At 38.8% G+C, this 20,483-nt stretch overlaps 1 protein-coding gene across 1 annotated transcript in view; it reads right to left on the minus strand.

The window, feature by feature from the left end:
- Positions 1–20,483, minus strand: part of ADCY2 (adenylate cyclase 2) — a 212,804-nt gene that overhangs the window by 183,489 nt on the left and 8,832 nt on the right. The window contains exon 2 of the mRNA XM_082753106.1: positions 10,501–10,698. Coding sequence (XP_082609232.1) covers positions 10,501–10,698 — 198 coding nt within the window. The remainder of the gene's footprint in view (positions 1–10,500; positions 10,699–20,483) is intronic.

Genomic DNA, 20,483 nt, shown 5'->3' on the forward strand with positions numbered 1-20,483 from the left:
CCTGCTTCGTAGAACTCAAGTTCTGTTCATTTTTGATGAACATAGCTTTTAAAGTCCTGTGGCTGTGATGTAAAATGCTAAGGTTTTCTACAATAAGGAAGCTGGGAGATGTTGTGTCCTCCCAAGTTTGGATCTCTCAAGTGGTTACTGGTTCTCTTTAGAAAGACCACTCCATTTGAAACCTGACAAAGTCCTTTTGCCTCCCCTGTTCTCAGCCATATCAACGGGTAAATTGGTCCCATACATTACCTAAAGAGATAGCAAAATCATAAAAGATAAATACTTCTGGGATTGTCCCTCAGCAACACTGTTTTCTGAGAACTGACTATTATCTTGGTCCATTATTTTTCTCCTTCCTGTTTTTCTGGACAGCTTACTGCTGAATTAAGCCAATATAAATATAAAAGCTAGGTCCCAATAACCAAGCAACATACAGTGATTAGTACACAAAAGAAATTTCTTCATCACATAGCAAAACAAAACAAAACAAAAAACTCTAAATGAACATTAATAACTTTTTGAAAGAACACCTGTCTTCTAGTTCTCAATACATTTACAATTTATAATTTATCTATCATTAACCTAATTTAAATTTTAGTTAGATTATACATAATTCTTTAAAAATGAAATTAAATTCAACTGGAATAATACAATAGCAGATTTTTATGAATATATTTACTTGTTTATAAGACACATAAAATTTTATTCATACAGATTTTATAAATTAAGTTATTCATATGGATACATAAAACATATAGAAACATATAGAAACATGAGATGTAAACATGTATCTCCTACAACTCATACTGAGTGACCTTACTGTATCAAAAATATTTCTACCTCATCTCCTGTTTTCATAATATTATACAGAGTGTTTAAAGGGTTTAACAATCAGTTGTAAATGCTACCAGAAAACTTAAGATGTCTTCTGTGCTACAAAACCTTTTTGATATCTATCAGAATTAAGTACTAAAGACACAAAATTAACTTAAGTTCAGTTCTAAGATCAAGTTGGTTTTTTTTTTAATTTTAGGGTTATTAATGGGAAATATATCGCTATACTAGGAATATTTGTTACTAATTAATGTATGACATCTATTTCTCACACATATTTTATTTCTATTTCATTCCAGAACCTACCCATCCTTATTCACAGAGTTATAGAGGGATAATGTCTGAAAAGTATGCTTAGCATCTTACTAGTCAACAAATTTGTAACAGCAAGCCAAACCATCTTCAAGTATTTGTTAATTTATTGTAAGCAATGTTTTCTACTACTTGGCCTGCACTATAGATTTGTATTTTTTTCAGATTTGTAGATTTGCAAGTGAAACTGAAACTGACTGAAATGTATCTCACAAACAGCATATTACAAACTGCAAGCACAAAAGGAGAAATTCTGCTACCTGCCTCCTGACCTAATGGAGAAGTAATCCTCTGACAATCTAGATTTGTTTATTTACCACAATAGTTGTACCAAAACCTTCAAAAGATACATTGAACAGAAACAGGGAACACCATCAAATGAGTAAACTGAGATCTTACGCAGCTTTTAAGAAACATTTTCACACCATCCATTTTATTTTTGCTCTGTAATATCTTGCTACCTTAATTATTACAGCATTAGAAAATTGCAAACAGATTTGAGACAAATGGTGAAAAATGACTAAGGGTCATTATCTCTGGTGATGCACCCCTTCACTACCTAATACACAGAAGTACAAGTGTACAGCAGCATATCCATGGCCAGGTACAGGGATGAGAACTGCCATGGCAGGCAGGTAATCAAAGTAAAATTGCTGACCAAAAGACTCATGCAGTGTCATGCCAAAACCTCTCCTCCTGGAAGTCAGGCAAATTGCCACATTTCTAAGTGGAAAACAATTTCAATGAAAGGAAAGGGCTTGTATAGCTGCTCTAAATTATACTTAGCTAACAAGAAATTCTGTATAGCTTCTTTAATGGTTCTCCTGTAGCTCCATCATGCAAGTAATTGTTAACTACTGTGTAGTATAAAATTATTAAAATGTTTATTTCCTAATGTCAAATCAATTATTAAGCACATAAGAAGCCTTATGAATGGCTTGAATTATTAATTTCTATTTGTCATTTGGTCTCGACTTCAGCAACATCAGAACAATGTGATGATATTCAAATTTGTATCGCTTGTTTTCAGTACTCTAGGAAACATTAACAGATTTATTGATAAGTATTCTTTCCCATCACAGAGGAAAAAGCTTTCCACATTCAATTTTGCATATTTATCTGAGACATATGTTTTTATTGTACTTCTACGGAGCTACGTTAATGCTTTCCATAGCAAAATTGAATCACATGACTTGCACAGTAAACATCACAATGCACATAAGATATGTAATAATCTTGATGAAATCTGCAATCAGTTCAGCCTTTGTACTTAATTTTATGATTTGAGATGGAAAAATCACTAAAGGAAATGGAGTAAAGAAAAATAAACTAGCAGAAATCTGAGCTTTCATAAGGTTCTTCTGATAAAGGTGTAGGAAACATTCAGTCTCTTCTGGTTCATATTACATCAAACCTCTCTCATAAGACTTACAATAATTGCCTGTAGAGATCAGAAATATAGCTAAATTATTATACCCTGATATTATATTTTTTAAGACTACTGCTCCAGAAGAACTCCGGAAGGATAAAAGACATTTAAATAATAAATTTAAAAAAAAAAAAAATTGACTTTTATAATTCAGAAGATCCATCTCTTTAGTTTTGGTATGCACTTCAGGTACAAAGTAAATCTTCATTTAGACTAGTTCACTAATCCCCAGGATATAAGTAATGTATAGGACTAGGGGACTAAAACGATGCTCCTGATCACTGGTCTATTTCCCTGCTACTGAATACACAGAATGACTCAAAAAAAGGACAGCATTCCACCGTAAAACCAATTAATTAGTTTAATGCTTATTATCCTGTCTGGAAAGCCACTTCACAAACTCAGTGCTCTAGTGGCTAAGGGATTTATTCCAATTTCGAGTTTAAATTTCATTTCTGGCTGCTTGATGTGTGTGATGTGTGTGTGTGTGTGTGTGTGTGTGTGTGATGTGTGCTTGTGTGTAAACAGACCTTCAGTACCTTCTCCTCCAGCCTAGTGTTTACAACCAGAGATTATCTGTAGATGGCAGTCACACCACTCTCAGCGTTCTTCTGTTCTGCTCCTCTATACCCAAGTCAAACTCTTCTCTCACAGAACAAGCTCTCTTCTTTGTCCTGGTGATCTCACTTGCTTCATTTGTTGCAGTTTCAGTTTATCCTTTCAAACGCAGGTGACCAGAAACATACATAGTGATCCAGGAGAGGTTCATCAGTGCCTTATCTGGACATTTTGCCATCGTAACGGATTCTTTTATGGGTTCATACCATAATGACTAAATGACCAACTAATGCGCCTCCTCTTGATGCTGCTTGTCCCTGCTCATTTTCTCCTGATGATCTCTTGGCCTATAGCTGAAATTTCTGCTGTTAGTTCCCAAATGCAAGCACCTAGTACTTTGTATTATTAAATTTCATCTAGTTGCTATTACTACAGTCCTCAAGGTCATGCTGTTCTTCCCCTGTAACACCCTGATCCTCTGCAGTCTTAGGACTCTTAGCTGTGCCATCAACAACCTTCATTACAGCAGTGACATTCTGTTGCCCCACCACTGGCAAAAAGCACTAATAAAGGCAATCATTCCCCAGAGAGCTCCCCAAGAAATTGAACCAGCAATCTTCCTCGTGTCTGATGCTCTCTGAAGTCGCCCCAGCTGCCATCTCCCTTCGCCTATATTTACAGTTACTTTGATAACTCCCATCTCCTCTAGCTTTCCTTCTGGTTTACCATTTGGCACTAAAACAGATTTTATTTATTTATTTTTTTTTTTACAAAATTGCTTAAACTACTTAAAAAAGAAATCAGTTCTTTTTCCTCAAACATGCTGCCATCACATACCAAAGGTTAACAATGGCATATTACTTATGCTAACAGGGTGTTCAAAGGCTCCACACACAATTTTACTGTATTAATCTACCATATTACTGATTTTAATGACAAGCTGGCAGGTCTTTAGTAGCTCAGCTTTTTCCTCTCTTATATACAGATATAGCCATACCAGACTTGACAAACACATTAAAATGTCTTGCTATTAAGCCTGTGCCTTCATATGTCTAAAAAAAAAAAAAAAAAGGAATATTAAGATAAAAATAATCTGTCCTTCTCCTTTCTCAAATATCACTGCAAATAGGACTTGTAACTTGTGGATTCTGGGTTTCTTCCTTTTCTATCACACCTATTCCTAAAGCACAATATTTTCACCTTTTCAGACTACCTGGTTTTCCTTAAGTCCTTTTTCAGGTGACTTTTGAACCATGCTCCTGCAAGATATAGTTCAGATCATCAGGTAATCAGATCATCAGGATACTAATTCCTGATGATCTGATTACCCTTGAGCTTGAAAAAATGGCAAGCCTCCTCCTACTCCAGATTCTGAGCCCTCTGCAGAGTTCACTGTAACTCATCCATGCTTTTCCTGTGCTGCAGGAACATCACTAGCACCCATCCTGCTCTCCTACTCAAACATCTAACTGTTTTGCCACTGCTTAACTGTACATTTTATTAGTAATTTACATCAGGGCCAACTTCAGATAATGAAGGTCCCAAGCAAGGTGTGAAAATGAGGCCCTAAGTAATTCGGTGCAAAAAATGTTCTTTCTTTTCCATGAACACATCCAGCTTGCCACAGACACAGCTGTCTTGTGCAACTGGGAGCTCAGACCTGCCAAAGGCACACACACCTCTCCGGTTCTGCACCTTTCGCTTTGTTCACCTCTAAACACAACTGTACATCTTCCTTCAGAGGCACAGGCCCCACATTGCCTCAAGAGCCCTCACACAGGCAGTGGCCCCACTGGTATCTTCAGGTGCCAAGAGAATATCAAAGAAAATGAGAATAATAATCATACAATTATAGAATCATAGAATTGTTAAGGTTGGAAAAGACCTCCAAGATCATCTGGTCCAACCGTCCCCCTACCACCAATGTCACCCACTAAACCATGCCCCAAGTACCACGCCCAACCTTTCCTTGCACACCCTCAGGGATGGTGACTCCACCACTTCCCTGGGCAACCCATTCCAATGCCTGACTGATCCTTCTGAGAAGAAATGTCTCCTCATTTCCAACTTAAACCTTCCCAGGCACAACTTGAGGCCACTCCTTCTAGTCCTATCCCTAGTTATCTGTGAGAAGAGTCTGACCCTCAGCTCTCCACACCTTCCTTTCAGGTAGCTGTAGAGAGCAATAAGGTCTCCCCTGAGCCTCCTCTTCTCCAGAGTAAATACTCCCAGTTCCCTCAGCTGATCCTCATAGGACATGTGCTCCAGGCCCTTCACCAGCTTCATAGCCCTATCTGGACATGCTCCAGGGCCTCAATGTCCTTCTTGTAGTGAGGGGTCCAAAGCTGAACACAGTACCAACACTGAAAATTTGGCCTACACTACACATCATCAGAGCTCTGAGGCCTGAAATCAACCACTCCACAAGAACACCTCCTCCATAACAACACTCTGTAAAAACTGCTTAGAGGACAGTCTGAGGACACTTGGCTTGTCTAGATTGGAGAAAAGAAAGCCAATAGGTGACCTCTCCGCTCTCTACAGCTTCCTGAGGAGGTGAAGTGGAGAAGGAGGCATCGGTCTCTTCTCCCTGGTCACCAATGGCAGGAGGAGCAGGAACACCACAAAGCTGCACCAGGGGACGGTCAGACTAGACATGAGGAAAATTTTATTTACCGTGAGGGCAGACAAACACTGGAAAAGGCTTCCTAGCGAGGTAGTTGATCACAGAATGGCTCGGGTTGGAAGGGACCTTAAAGATCATCTAGTTCCAACCCTCATGCCTATCACTGTTGATGCCCTGTGCTTGTCAATGTACAAGAGGCATTTGGACAATGACCTCAATAATATGTTTTAACTTTTGGTTAGCCCTGAAGTGGTCTGGAAGTTGGACTACATGTTCTTTGAAGGTCTCATCCATCTGAAGTAAACCTATTCTGTTCTGTTCTGTTCTGTTCTGTTCTATTCTATACTATTCACACATTAAAACAAAACAAAGAAGCCCTCTAGATTCAGCTCAAAAAGTAGCATTTAGAATAAAATAGCCAAACATATATTCTAAACACATCACTCCATAGATAATTTATTTTTGGAAATCAGAAGTGTCAAATCCTGCTTGAAGTAATTTCTTTGCTGTAACTGAATATAGACATGGAAGAACACATCTGGTGCCTGGGCTGTGCATTTATAACTAAATAGAGTTGAATACCAAAATCCAGCAATGATAGAATTCATTAGACTAGCATAATGCTGTATAATTACCCGCTTTTTTTTTTACCATCCACTGTATGCCTTAAGAGCTCTTCTTACCCCTTGATATCAATGAGCTATGACATATTTACACACACCCTGTATAAAAGGCTGAGGAAGTATTAGACATGTCAAAGGATGACACAGAAAGGCAACTGTTGTACAATAACTATACTGTCAGTGAGACAAGAGGAAAGTAATTTAAATTCATCCTCTGGCATGTAACTTTACAGATAGGTACTGGATTTACATTTTGTTAGAAAGCAGAACCTTTCTTTTAAGTCCTAATACAACAAGATCACCCTTCTCCACCAGCACTGCTTCCTCAGCTTGCCCGCTGTGCAATAGTGGCTTTCCACCAAACACACCATCTACTGATCATGGCATAGACTTTTCTAAACATCTTCCTGGGGTCTTTCCTCACTGAAACCATCTCCACATATTATCACTCACATCTTAGATTTGGAAAGACCTGCTAGCAGGCAGTAACTCTCTCTCAGCTGTTACGTGACCTCCTTTGCTCTGCTTCTTTCCTACCAACCCCAGCTAGGTGCCCTGTGACTCCTGCCAGACCTCCTGGAGACAGCCCGGCCTCCCTCCGTTGGGCTGTAATTCAGTCTTGTGTTTGTAGGTTCTATCAAAACACCGAAGTTTCCTGGGCGACCAGGAAAAACAGGAGGCTTCACTGCCAAGTCTAGTACTCACAGACTGACAGCAGTGAGAGAGGGCTGCCACATGATAATGATAGTTTGTCAGATACCAAGAGTATTTGCCACCATCGCCCTAATTTTTCCATGTAAAGTCACCCACTGCCTAGGTGCTACTCTCTCCATCTTTCTCTCACTGCACTTGCTTCTCTTCACCATCCATAAAGAGGAGTGAGAGAGCTTGGGCTAAGTGAGGAGTTAAGTTAGTTGGTAAGGTTGATAATGCAAACATCCTGCAAATTGTCTCCACTCGTGGATGGGTTCATGATTACTCCCATGCAGCTGAGTGCCAGCTACAGCCTTTGGATCAGGCTCAGCAGGCAATTAAGGAGCCAGTACAGGGCTTGCAGACAGGCCCCAGGGACGCAGCAAGAGTCTGCAGCCGCCCGCTACCCCCTTCAAAACGTGGCCAGATCCACACCTGATAATGGCTTTCTCTCCAAAGCTGTAGCTGCAGCTGAACAAGAGACAAGGAAATGCAGACAGATAAAAGCGGTCTGCAGGGACAACAAAAGCAAGCTGAAACCAATTATGATTTGCACTTACTTCATACCAGCCCACAGGACTCTTAACGCAAAACAATGGCGCTGACTGGCCGCTTCATTTTCAGTCCTCCATTGTTCGTGAAAGTTATTTGAGCTATGTGCCTGCAGGCACAGGGGGAACTGCTCTGCATTAAATATATATTGAGTTCATAACTAAAATAGTCTCTCCAAAGTTGTATTTTCATTATAAACAAAAGCAGCAAAAGTTCACACCTGAGGTACCTTCAACAACAGAGAAAATTGGCATTTACCACTTAAAAACAGCCCAAAAGAACATTAAGACAATCAAGCCAAAAAACAAAGGATGCAGGGTTGCCTTTTGAGTTAGGGGAGGAGGTTAGTGCACAAATGAGAAAACAACACATTCTTTCTATAAACTATGGTATGCAGGAAATTTATCTTTCAGCAGTTACTAGTGCTATTAAGAAATTCCATATTTTTAACAAGCGCAGGATTCAGAAGACATGAAAGATACGATGAAAAGAGCATTTTTAAACTCTGCTTGGCCAGAACAAAAGTTAGGTTTTAGTTTGAAGAAAATGAAAGTAAAGCACCTGTTTAGTAAATAATTGTACTTGAACTGGTTCTTTTTTATTATTATTTTGATCATTTTCCAATTAGTTATTTTGACAAGGATATGTTTGAAACAGAACTAATTTAAATTTTAGTTCATATTTCTTTTCTTTCATAAAAGCATAAAGGAACAAGAAAAAAGACCCTAATAAACCAAGCAAAATGTGTTTTAAATTCACAAAATGTAAAACTAGGAAAGAATCTGTCAGTAACCCCTAAGGAAGGATTTTTCATATTTGCTTTAATATATAATTATAGGGGAGAACATTGATTACTGACCTACATAGTCCTGATTCAGAGCAATCAAAACACCAACATTACAGGAATACACAGCAGTACTGTACTACTGGCTGTTTGTTTTTTTTGATCAAACTGGGTATTAGCCTGTTGTGTAAGATGTCAAACTCCCAGAAAGATTTCCATATTTCTGTAGGTAACTCTTAACTGACAGTAGGTAAAAGTATGCCTACAGAAGCAAACACCAAGGCAGCGCTGCTATTCAAAGGGTGAAAAATTATTCTGGGGCAGCAAACTGTCCCAGTGCAGGGAGCCCTGAGATACTCGACTTCCAGAAGTGGTAAAGGGCCACCCTGCCCCAGCACCTCTCCTGGCAGAGGATGAGCACACAGCACAGCCCAGCTAAGCCACGTACAGACAGCGGGGTCTGGAAGTACAGACAGTGCTGTCTGGAAGAGCCCTGCCCGCTCCCAGAGCAGCACTAGGCAAAGACAGGGGCTGCTGCAGGCAGATCAACCAACGCTGCTCGCTCCCAGATGTCCTCTTTCCAAGCAGCTCTTGCATGCCAACCAAGGAACAGACTGAAACATCCGACTACTTGTGTCCTGGCAACCTGCTCAAAGACGATGCCTCTCCCAAGAGCTCTGCAGCCCTTCCTGCTGCAGATGGCCAGCCAGGTCTCTCTGGTGCTATGGGAATGCCTCTATTTCCCTAGGAAAGAAATAGAGCAGGACAAACCACCTTGACTGCCTAAACACAACACCAAGACTGCAATAGCAGAATCCTACCATGACATCCCACATCTGGAGATGAAAATAAATAAAACAACAAAGTAAGACCATGTGAAGTACCTAGACTTGATATCACAAAGATACGGGCACACCCATGCTGAAATCTCTATCTAGGTAAAAATATTGCATGTTCTAATTTTCTTTTTATCACATTCAAGTGTGGCCTGGTTTGGTAGTTCCAAATACTTAAAAAAACAAAAAACAAAACAAAACAAAACAAAACAACAACAACAACAACAACAACAACAACAACAACAACAACAAAAAACAGAAAAACAGAAAAACAGATAATTAATCCCTGAAACTTCCAAGAAAAAGAAAATATAGAATCACTCACAGAGGTAAGGGCTCCTGAACTAATATTAACAACATACATCAGCAATTTAAATCATTTGAATCAAGGACTTCATAGGAACTAGTTGCATACTTAAAGTTCAGTATTTGCATAAGTCTCTGCAAGATCCAAATAACAAGTAAGAGAAATTGTTTCAGGTTTATCTTAAAGACATAGAAAGCATCACAGATAGTATACTGCAATTTAAAGGTTATACCAAAATGATGCTCAACACAGAATTTTCAGAGGACACATTTATATACTTAAAAGTTTTCTTCCACCCTGTAAAGAGTTTTACAATGAGTATTTCAGGAGCATTTCCATGTAGAGGGGAAAGGAAAAGGATATAGCAGAACACAGACGAATCTATCAGGAACAGCTTTGGATAATACACACCACTTATTAATATTTCAAAACTGGTGCTATTAAGAGGCAACTATACCTTTGCTTTTTCTTCTTTAATTATTTTTTAAACGTTAAAGGTAATACATTGTTTCTGTACTCGTGTATTTCTCTAGATAGGAAACTCCCAATCCTTTTTCCTCATGCGTTGTAAGAGAACATTTTAAAGACTATTAAATTGAGAGCAGTAACACCTTAAGCTGAAGATAGTCTTGAATAAAACTAGCACTTCGACATGTTAATTGGTCACTAGCATCAAACGTTCATTATACAAGGAAGGTGGTGTCTGAAATCAAATGTTCGTTATCCCAAGAAGCTTAAATTATAAATGTAAAATCCTCCATACCTTCAGTATACACATCTTTTTATCATTTATAAAACAGATGCTGGAAGTCTTAGCATGCAAACACTCGATCACACAAACATTTTATTAGACATCCCACAAAAAATTAACGTTGATACTTTTGCATAGAATGGCTCTTGGAAATCTGGCCAGCGGAAGTAAAAGTAATAATAACAACAGTCTTACCTGGTCCCAGGGACAGATGATTCCTCCAAAACACATAAAGAGATATCCCATGGCAACCAGACATACCCAGACCACCAGCGAAAATATACGGAGCAGCTTCTTGAAGACAGGTTCTACGCAGACAAGGATAAATATAGCAAAAAAAATTGCTAGGGCTGTTGGAACAGTTATTAAAAATGCCACATGGTCTTCAATTTCCTGGAAACAAAGGAAAATAAAAGGAAGTTAAAAACTGATGTACTTAAAGGTCAGCCAAGGACAAGATACTCTTAACTGACTGCACACTGAGATCTCAGAAAGACATGATAATATGAATCAAGTATCAAGTGATATGAATCAAAATAGGATTTATTTCACTGTAAGAAGCTCTAATTTGAAGTACTAACTTCATAAACAACTATTAACCACCCAACTACTTCTGCTGAATTAAGAAATACAGTAGTTGAAGCAGATTAAGAAAACTAACTCACACAACAGTAATGTGCTAGGCCTGAAGGACTAAGAGAATTAAAAGGCAAACCCCATCTGCAGAAGCAGCACAGGTTCTCTGCTCCAGATTTCAAAAGATTTCTGTGGTCACTGTGGTTTGCAGGTGAAATTCAAGCATCACCATTGAAGAATGCAGCTGTCAAAATACTTCCCAAATCAACACTGTGTCCCTAAATCCATAACAGCCTTATTTTTCTGACAGTGATATCTACCAGGCACTATACATCTTGCTTCTGTTTGAAGCATTCGTCTGTAAGGCTGTGCTCTAGACTACATATGCACATTTTTCCTAGCAACTGCTTACTTTGAAATGTGTAAGCAACACACGAAGCAAGGACTGGAACCTAACTGGAAATGAGATTCAGAATAAACAAGAACTGAATTTATTTACAGAACCCACATAGTTACTACACTAATATTTTTAAATCATCTAGCGATAGATGCATTAACAAAGAATACAAATTTATTTTTATATTACTATATTTGTTCAAAGGTATCCCTGGCTGAAGTAGTACAGCACTGCATCAAAGTTTGGTTGTACAATCTTCACTGGTTGAGGCAGCTGGTAGGAATTCTAACAGCAACTTGTAGGAAAAAAAAAAAAAAAAAAAGATTGCAAAAGCAGACCCCAAATGACACTATAGCAACAGCATAAAAACCCTCCATGAATTCACACCAGATGCAGAAAGGCTTCGTACCCACTTCTCATGCTGGTGAGATCTTCGGGATGATCTGAAATACCCGTTTGATGTTTTTTAAGACAAAAACACAAAGAAGTGGCATTTCCTTTCCCCTAGTTTTGTAGTTGCTTTTTTAGTGCCTGATAAATTTTACTTACTGGTGGCTTGCTTAAAGTTTTACTTTAAATCTTTTTGATTTTTTTTCTTTCCTATTTGTGTACAACTTGCTGCAGATAGAGCAAAACAAACAAACAAACAAAATAGTGTTTCAGCATTTATTTATTTTTTCTTTCATACCTCAATAAAAGACAAGTTACACAGCCTGCTGTCTATAGGAAAGCACACGTGCTGCAGGAATCTTTCACCTCCCTCTCCTTAAACTCCAGGGTTTGTGCCCGTGAGTGCACGTGCGCTGTCCAAATGAGTGTGCCCACACCTTCGGCTAGCAGAGCTTCAGAAGCCACGGACCCAGGCAAGCACATAACTGAACCTCAACCCCCAGACTCTGGACTTTGGTAGGCCAGCAGAGGCGCTGATTGACTTTCTGCCAAGCTCATTAGCTGCTACGCCATGCAGCTTGCACCATTAGCCATCGGCCATATGGCTCCGAGACCAGGGCAACCAGCACCCTGGCTGCTGGAAACCCAGGGAAATGCTGCTATCGAAGCCTACGCCTGATCGGGCAGGCTGCGGGTTATCTCTCCTGTACCATGCCTCACGTATCGCCAAAAAGTCGAAGAGAAAGCCCAGCAGCACTTCTTAGAGCTAATGCTTTCTCACCTTTCAAACAACGTGTGTAAGCTACCTTTCCTTTTTCTGTTTTTGACTGCAAGAACTAAGCTGCAGCAGCAGTTTTCCATAAACCACATTTTCCTTCTGCTTTCCATGCTCTGAAACCAGCCCTTGCAGTCATTTCAGAGAGCTGACAGAAGGCAGCTCATCCTTCAGCTGTCTTTATTCTTTCTTCCCTTTTAAATTTACAAAGTCACACATTTAACCAAGTATCGCTGCAACTGATGATCAGGGTATAAGCAAAAGAATCAAGAAACTGTAAGTCATGATGCTAACTCTGAAATTCAAGCACTAAAATCTTCCAGATATTACATGTACATATTAAGCACTCAGCCTCACTGAAAACAAACTTATGAGCTTCATGCTAGGCACAGAGCTAAGTGTCTGCATGAGCACAGGGCTGTATGAAGTAAGGTGGATGTCATCCTGCACAGTAACAAACAAAATATCCAACCTAACTAGTAATAACAAGAGCTGCTGATTTATGTTGCTAAAGTCTGTGGGTTTTGTTCATCCCCATCTCTGAAGTTTGTTTCGGTAATTGTCATGGCAATGTCACAACCAGTGTCAGCCCAGATTACGTCAAAAGCATTTAACTTAAACCTTCGACTTCTGAACTTCCAGGTGGGATTGCAAAACTCCTGTGACACAGTCAGAGAAATCTGACCCTTCACCTGTTCAGCACTGCATTCCTTGTGTTGTCTGTCAGACAGTCAGGGTTGCAGCCCTGAAGAGAAATCCAATCCACAAGCTCCTGAAGGAAGCCAAGATTCAGAAAAAAAAATCATTTTTATGAAGACAATTTGATATTTCATTGATAAAAATCATGCTACAAATATATATGGCATGACTAGCCATATGCACTTAATATTCTTTTCTATTTCAGTAATATGTGTATATACATTGCTTTCTACGATGCTGTTGCTTTGTAACAGGCAAACAATATTTAGATTTCAGTTTAGAGCATATGTACACACATGTAGTTAAATATTTATATATATATATATGCTAACATTAGATCATTCTATCAAAATGTTTGCTCCAAATTAACAGCCAATCAGTCAAAAAAAAAAGATTTTTTTTTGTGTACAGTGACCTCAACATTTAGCTGAGCCAGACATCTTGATCACTAAATGAAAACCTTATTTCTAGTTTCTCCCCATCTCATGTTGCCTACTGCAAAATTTTGCTTTTTTTTTTTTTGGTTTAAAAATATGCTGACAAAAAAATAATAGATCATACTGTTTAAGTTCCTCATCACATGTAAATGAAAGAGATCACCATGACTTCAATGGGACTTCACCTAGCTAAGCTGACTACAGAACCACCAGATTCTGGTGGCCCAAGGTGCTTACATCTTACCATACACTGTGTATATAAAGTAAAAGATAAATTTATAGACAGGATAGAGTATATTTTAGGTAAAGAAAACATGTATGAAAAAACAATTGTTATTACAACCTTAATCCTTTCCAGAAAGCTTTGGTATAAATTAGGTTTAGGTCAACAGAAGCAGACTGTGCAATGCAGGATTTTATTTTGGAAATAACTTATAATAATATTTTTTTATTACTCCAGAGAAGCTAACTATTCATGAAATTGTAACTTCAAGAGCAGGACATTTAAAGCTTGTAACTTCCAGATCAATATTTGCAATCGTCACTGTGTTTAGCATGTTACAAGATGAAGTCAGGTGCAAAGACAAATCCTGAAGGTTAAATGTTTCATTTGCCTAACCATTTCCCAAGGACAGGAAAAAGAAAAGAAAAAAAAGAAAAAAAAAAAAACCACTTTCCTTTTTTTTTTTCTTTTTATTTCTAGTCTCAGAAATTAAAATACACCAGAGGTAATGGAATTAAAGTATCAGCATGACACTTATGAACATAATGGCTAAGCCTACGATACATGGATCTTGCCTGACAGCTCTATCTTCCTCGGTGTTTGCTATCTTGCTGTCTTTTAATTACTGAAGAAATTAAAAAGTCTACCCTCAGAAATTTTTCCAACCCCCATAAATTCATGAGAAGCACATAAAAATCTTGTTATCCCCACTAAAATCTGAAGAATCCTTTTCATTCATCTTTCCAAAAAACGCCACCTTCTCTCATCCTCCATCCTTTTCCTTCTGTTTCCAGATAATGGTATGCCTTCTGTTCAATTTCAGACAGCAGAGCTGCTGTAGAGCAATTCACTGTTTTACATAAGCCACACTACTTGATAAAGTACTCCGTAAAAATGAACAAACAAGCATTTAAAACACCAGTTTCAGCATAAAATCTTCTCCCATGGTCTCTTTCATTCTTTTGATACTTTCTCCTTTATTCTTTTCATCTAATGAAATTTGACAGCAGTCTACATACAGCAGGCACCTGCTGGGATCTGAAATACCACACACTTGGTTGGAATTAACTCAAACCATTTACTGTATTAAATCATTACTAAAATCACTTTTTTGCTGAGATCAGTGAAACATTTTCAAAATGCAAAAAAAAAAAAAAAGAGCACTGTTCTTCAAACACTAAAACTATCTAAGATTTCATACATATTGTCAAAAGTGCTGATTTAAAAAAAAAAAAAAAGTAGGCCTCAAAGATTATCTCACTGACCTCTTTACCAAAATAGAACATCTCCCTTTAAGCAGAGTGACTGATAGAATCTGTTTAGTTACCTCTGTAGCAAAAATTGGCCATTTTTCCTGTAAAGCCTTTTCCAGGACTTGAGAGAAGGAGAGCTACCACAATTTTCAGAGGACATGTCATCACCCTTCTCTTCACAGAAGTAGACAGCATATTAGGTCTCAAGAAATAATTCCCTACAAAGCCAAAAAGCTGCAGAAGTCTTCTGGCTGCTTGTGACTCTTATCCCATGTTTTTATATGTTAGTGAACTTGCTTATGGCTGACTGCACTGGATGGCGTCTGCTAGAGAGCTGGAAAAATCTCCTTTTTTTCTAGGTGTTGCTCCTGGCCAAAGAGCTGTACTACCTCATTTATAACTTCATCATTTAGGGCAACTGAAAAGGCTTGGCTGGCCACCTCAGACTTTTTTTTGCCATCAATTTCGTCACCATCTTCACTTCAGAAATGGCAGTGTCTTCAAGGCCAGATGCTGTTTCCACAACCACACGGTATTTTCTGGATCCACAGCTCATTAAAACTCCTCTGCCTTTCGTGCCTACTGTTTTATCTTTCATAACACAGAGCTTTGCTTGTGCTTCTTGCTTAGCTGCCTGGTTAGAAGCTTTCTCATGTGCTTTTTTTTTATTATTATTATTTTATTAATCTCTTATTGAGCTCTGTGCAGCATGTTCATGAACACTAGCAGCAAATTAATTGAACTGCACTTTTTAATCAAACCGTCCTGAAGCTCATGTTGGCAAAGCTCTTGATTTTCACTATAGCCCTATGTAACTGCATGCCTGAGACTTTTCCCTCTGATTCAGCATTCCCTGTTCGGCTTGCTAGATCAATGGTAACAGCATCAGACCGAACATCCAGTTGTTGCATGGAGTCTGTTGTCTTGAGAAACTCACTTCTCTATTAATGAGTCTGATGTGCAGCCTGCACTTGCTTTTAGCACACGGGGATATTTGACTGCTCGCTTTTCAGCAATCGCACCAGCAATCCACAGATGGATCATGTAATGCTGACTGGCCTCACGCATGCAGCAAGCTGCTGCATGATTGCATATAGAGCCAGCAACAAGTAGTTCTGGATTTGTGGCCAGTTTCTGGATCCATTTCTGTTTGTTAATACACTGGGACGTTACTGGTGCAGCAAGACTTCATTCAGATAATCCAGGTGACACTTTGATCACCTTGAACATTTCTTCCAACTTCAAAATCATGAACAATGGGTACTACAAAATCCCCCCATAAGAGAAGCTTGGCATTTTGCACCAGTGCAGTAATGCTGCTGAAATCAACGGGAACGACTCTTTGACTTTACACTGCCTGTCCTAGTTAGCAGAGAGGCACTAATGGTGATAACACAGTGACCAACCACATAGGTATCGTGAACATCCTCGGGGCCACCTACATGTACGTGCTTGACTGCACCACCACCAACTTTTTGCCAGTGGATTCCTCATGAGTTCAACCACATACAGTTGTTGATCATCTCCTCTCTTACTCAGTACAAAGCAATTGCATCCAAATTTTGCCAGGTTTGCCCAATAGTTACAAAGGAAGCTCGCCTGCTTCAATGTTGTAGCAATGATTGTCAGGAAATACAGAATCGCGGACATACAGACTTCACTGCTTAATGCAAACATCAGACCTCACAGAGGGTTTGAGTGTGATCCTTGGAGGTGCTGAGGAACAGTCACAGTCCATGTGCTGTGCAAATAACAGTAACATAAGCAAGGTTTGGAGAAAAGTCCTGAAGGCAAAATACTGGTTGCTAGCGGAGAAGCAGAGAACTGTGGTGGCACTCATTAATGTTCCCAGAACAAGATAGGCTCACAAGCATGGGTACAATAAGCAGCTGAAATTGTATTAAAGAGGCAATTTGATGAAACCAGGGGAACTTTAGGCATAGGGAAGGAGCCTCTAGAAGGTAGCTGAACTTAATCTAAACCAGAAAAAAAGTGATTTTGCTTGCACTTCAAAGGTCATAGGAAAACATTCAAACTGAAGAGGTTACAGGAACATAGTACATGGTTTAAGAGAAGCAGTAATGTCACAAAGACCCGTAATTCTCAACTACAGGAAAGGACAAAAGTTGATTAAACTTACGCTGGAGGGAAATGGCAAAAGAGCTGTAACATGCAGACTCGCTTTTTAAAAAGTTTGCAGAGAAATCAAACAGCCACATGAAGGTCCACGCATTTCTTTACAAACACTAAAACCCTGAGAAAGAAGATGGAAGAAATAAAATGTCTGTTGTTAAAATGACATTATTTACACAATAGACTTACTGAAAACTTGGTAGAAAAAAGACCATCAGCAGAATATTGCTGTTCCAGGTAGACACTATACAGGAAAGACAGAAAGCCATAATTCAGTAGGGACTGAAGGAGCTAAAACACAATAATCTAGGAGAATCAACCAACAGCATAAAGTCCCTACGAACCAAAATACTAAGCTGAACAGCAAAGGCTTATCAAAATAAATGACCTAGGGGACTGATAACCAAATCAGGATGGAAACTATATGAGGTCCTATGAAATGCAGAGATAAAAAAAGGCTGCCAAGGAAAAAAACGCAACAGGCAAAGGGAGACGTCAGTGACTCCCAGCTAGACTGGCTAAGGATCACATCAGCAGACAGAAGCTGAGACTATTGTCTAGGTCTCCCATGGAAGAGCTGGAAAAAGCAATCAAACAAGCAAACAAAACAAAAAAAAAATCACCAAGAACACCACCCACATAAAGAAAGAGAAAACACTCAGTCTGATCTCAAGAGGCGGAAAGAACCTGGGTCATAAAATATTACTGTTGAGGGGCTGCTTTGTAACAATGAAGAGGCTTGTTAAGGAAACAAACAAAAAAAAAAACAGAGCCCAGACACTGAAACTAAAAGCAGGAGCTAGAATTTTATATTAAAATCTTCATAGATGGCTATAAAAAATCAGAGGATCAGACCAAAACCTAATCACTTCCCCCAAGTAACTTACAAAGACCAAAACAAAACCAGAATGCCTCAACAGCCAAGCAGAGAAGCTTCTAAAAATTATGTTTTTTTGTTGTTTTGTGTTTTTTTTTAAAAAAGAGGGATCGTAAAATTTAGCAGGATTAATATAAAGATTTAACATTGTACTCCAAGAAAAGAGTTTGAGAAGTTATTTTTAAGAGTATAAAATAAGTAGTAAATTTTTTTTGAAACTTAATTAAAAGTTGGAAGCCTGCTGAAAAGACTATTATAAGCAAACAGGTGATCCAGGTATTAAAAAGAACAGAGAGATCAGGCTGTAGCAGATTCTGTTTTATTTGTATCTGTGTTCAGCATGGGGTAGCTCTCATTCCAGACTATTCTGTACAAGGGGAACACATCAGAGGATCCATCTCAAATTAAAGTATCAGTGTGAAGTCCTAACAGAAAAAAGCAAGAACATAGAATGTAAAAAAAAAATAAATAAAAACAGCACAACCAGGCATGGTTCAAAAGAAAGGGTCAACTAGACTTAGGGAAGAAAGAGCTGAAACTGTAAAAACATGTTTCCTCCACCCAAAAGTGCCAAGTATACTTCTGTACACAGTATAACAGGCTCTTGGTTGACTATTAACACTTAGAAATAGAGATATTTGGCATTTGTAATAGGCAGGCCTGAGGAAACATCACGGTGGTGCTCACCAGCAGTTAAAAAGCAACCCAAACTCCAGAACATTAGTAGAAGAGTAAACAAGAGAGAACATAATGCCACCTCGGTGCACTATGAATGCCATCAACAATTTTGGTCCTCCCACCACCACCACTTCAAAACTAGTACAAAAGAACTAGAAAAGAGAGGTTTGCAAGGGTCAAAGCTGCAGCAGAGCAGCTAGATCAATATCTAATTAATGTTTGTTTTTAAGTTATCTTTTCTCTGCAAGGAACAAACGCAACTGTCCATTGAAACACCTCTTTTGATTTTTAAGGGTAGTGACCATCCCAGAACAACAGCGAATGACTGCCACTTGAGCACCTTGCATGCAAATGTATAATCAAGAGCAAATGTGATACATCTACAGTATCATCTGGTTTGGGGTACAGGACAGACACTGATCACTACCAGAAACATAATTATCAGAATCAGGGGCTGTGTGCCCATATATTTCATATATATAAATATGTCCTGTGTAAGTACTATGCACCCAATCTGCATGATGGTGGCTTTTTTAAAATGGCTTTTCCCATTTTACCACATTGGCACTTCTCTCTCTTGATTCACATTCCATTGAGCTGTAACCTCTCACCTTGTTAACCACACCATATACAATCTGTCAGTATTTACAATCATTTATTTAATGAGCTGGGGTTCAGAGGGCCCACAGGTTGTCAGGGAGCACGAATGGGACCGTCATGCCTTTCAGCCATCTAGCCCCATCTGAATCTTCTCTCACGCTGGCAATTACCAAAAGTTGTTTTCCACCTTAAGACATTTAACAGCCTATGAAAAACAAGATGGTCCAATCCAATTACTAGTGGCTACAGCACTTGTAAAATTATCCTACCCTATGACTCTGGCAGTCACAGAAGATAAAGTGTGTAACCATGTCCCAGAGAGCAATGACAGCTAATTATGCTTTACTCCCTCAAGTGTACCCCTCAGAAGAAGGTTGAGACAATAAGCAGCAAAGTGGGTGGAAGTTTGTATTTTGATTAAACCAATTATTCCAGGCTACAAGGCTAATTAGTGCCCACTCACATCATTTAGATTATTTTTAAAGTAAGTGTAGTGATCAACATATCCTCCTTGCTTGCTTTCTTTCAGATGTATTGATTCTGAATTCCTAAAACTTCAAAACAGCTGAACTTTTTGGGTAGTACACTACTTCACAGGACTCAGGAACATATTTTCAAGTTTAACTGCACTATAGCATGTATTGAGGACTTGTTAGTGTTAGGTCAGAGGTTGGACTCGATGATCTTGAGGTCTCTTCCAACCTGAACAATTCTGTGATTCTGTACTAAAAGTGAAATTATGCCCTTCCTCATACCCACGTAGACCCATGGAAGTCATAAAAACTGACGTACCGGTTCAGTCCTTTGAGCCATTCAGTGATGCCAGTTATGTATTTTGACTGTCATTGTTAAACTGAACCTAGATGGTAGCCTTCCAAAACCACTTCACTTCCAACACGGTAACTTGAGAATCTGGCCATAATCAAGAACTACAGTCAAGATGGGACTTGCTTAAAATAAGATCACAAAATTTGAACCAGGGAGCGTGTGAGCTTCAGCACAGGAGAAAACAGTGTGCATTTTAAAGGTCTGTTTAATAAAGATGAGGGCAAGCTTAGGCTTATTTCTCTGCTGGGTCTTTTAAAAATACATTTTGCAAGAATATTCCACAGATCTTACATATCAGCATAATAAGGTAAC

This window comes from Aythya marila (assembly GCF_965140915.1).
Source record: "Aythya marila genome assembly, chromosome: 2".
NCBI classification, from domain to species: Eukaryota; Metazoa; Chordata; class Aves; order Anseriformes; family Anatidae; genus Aythya; species Aythya marila.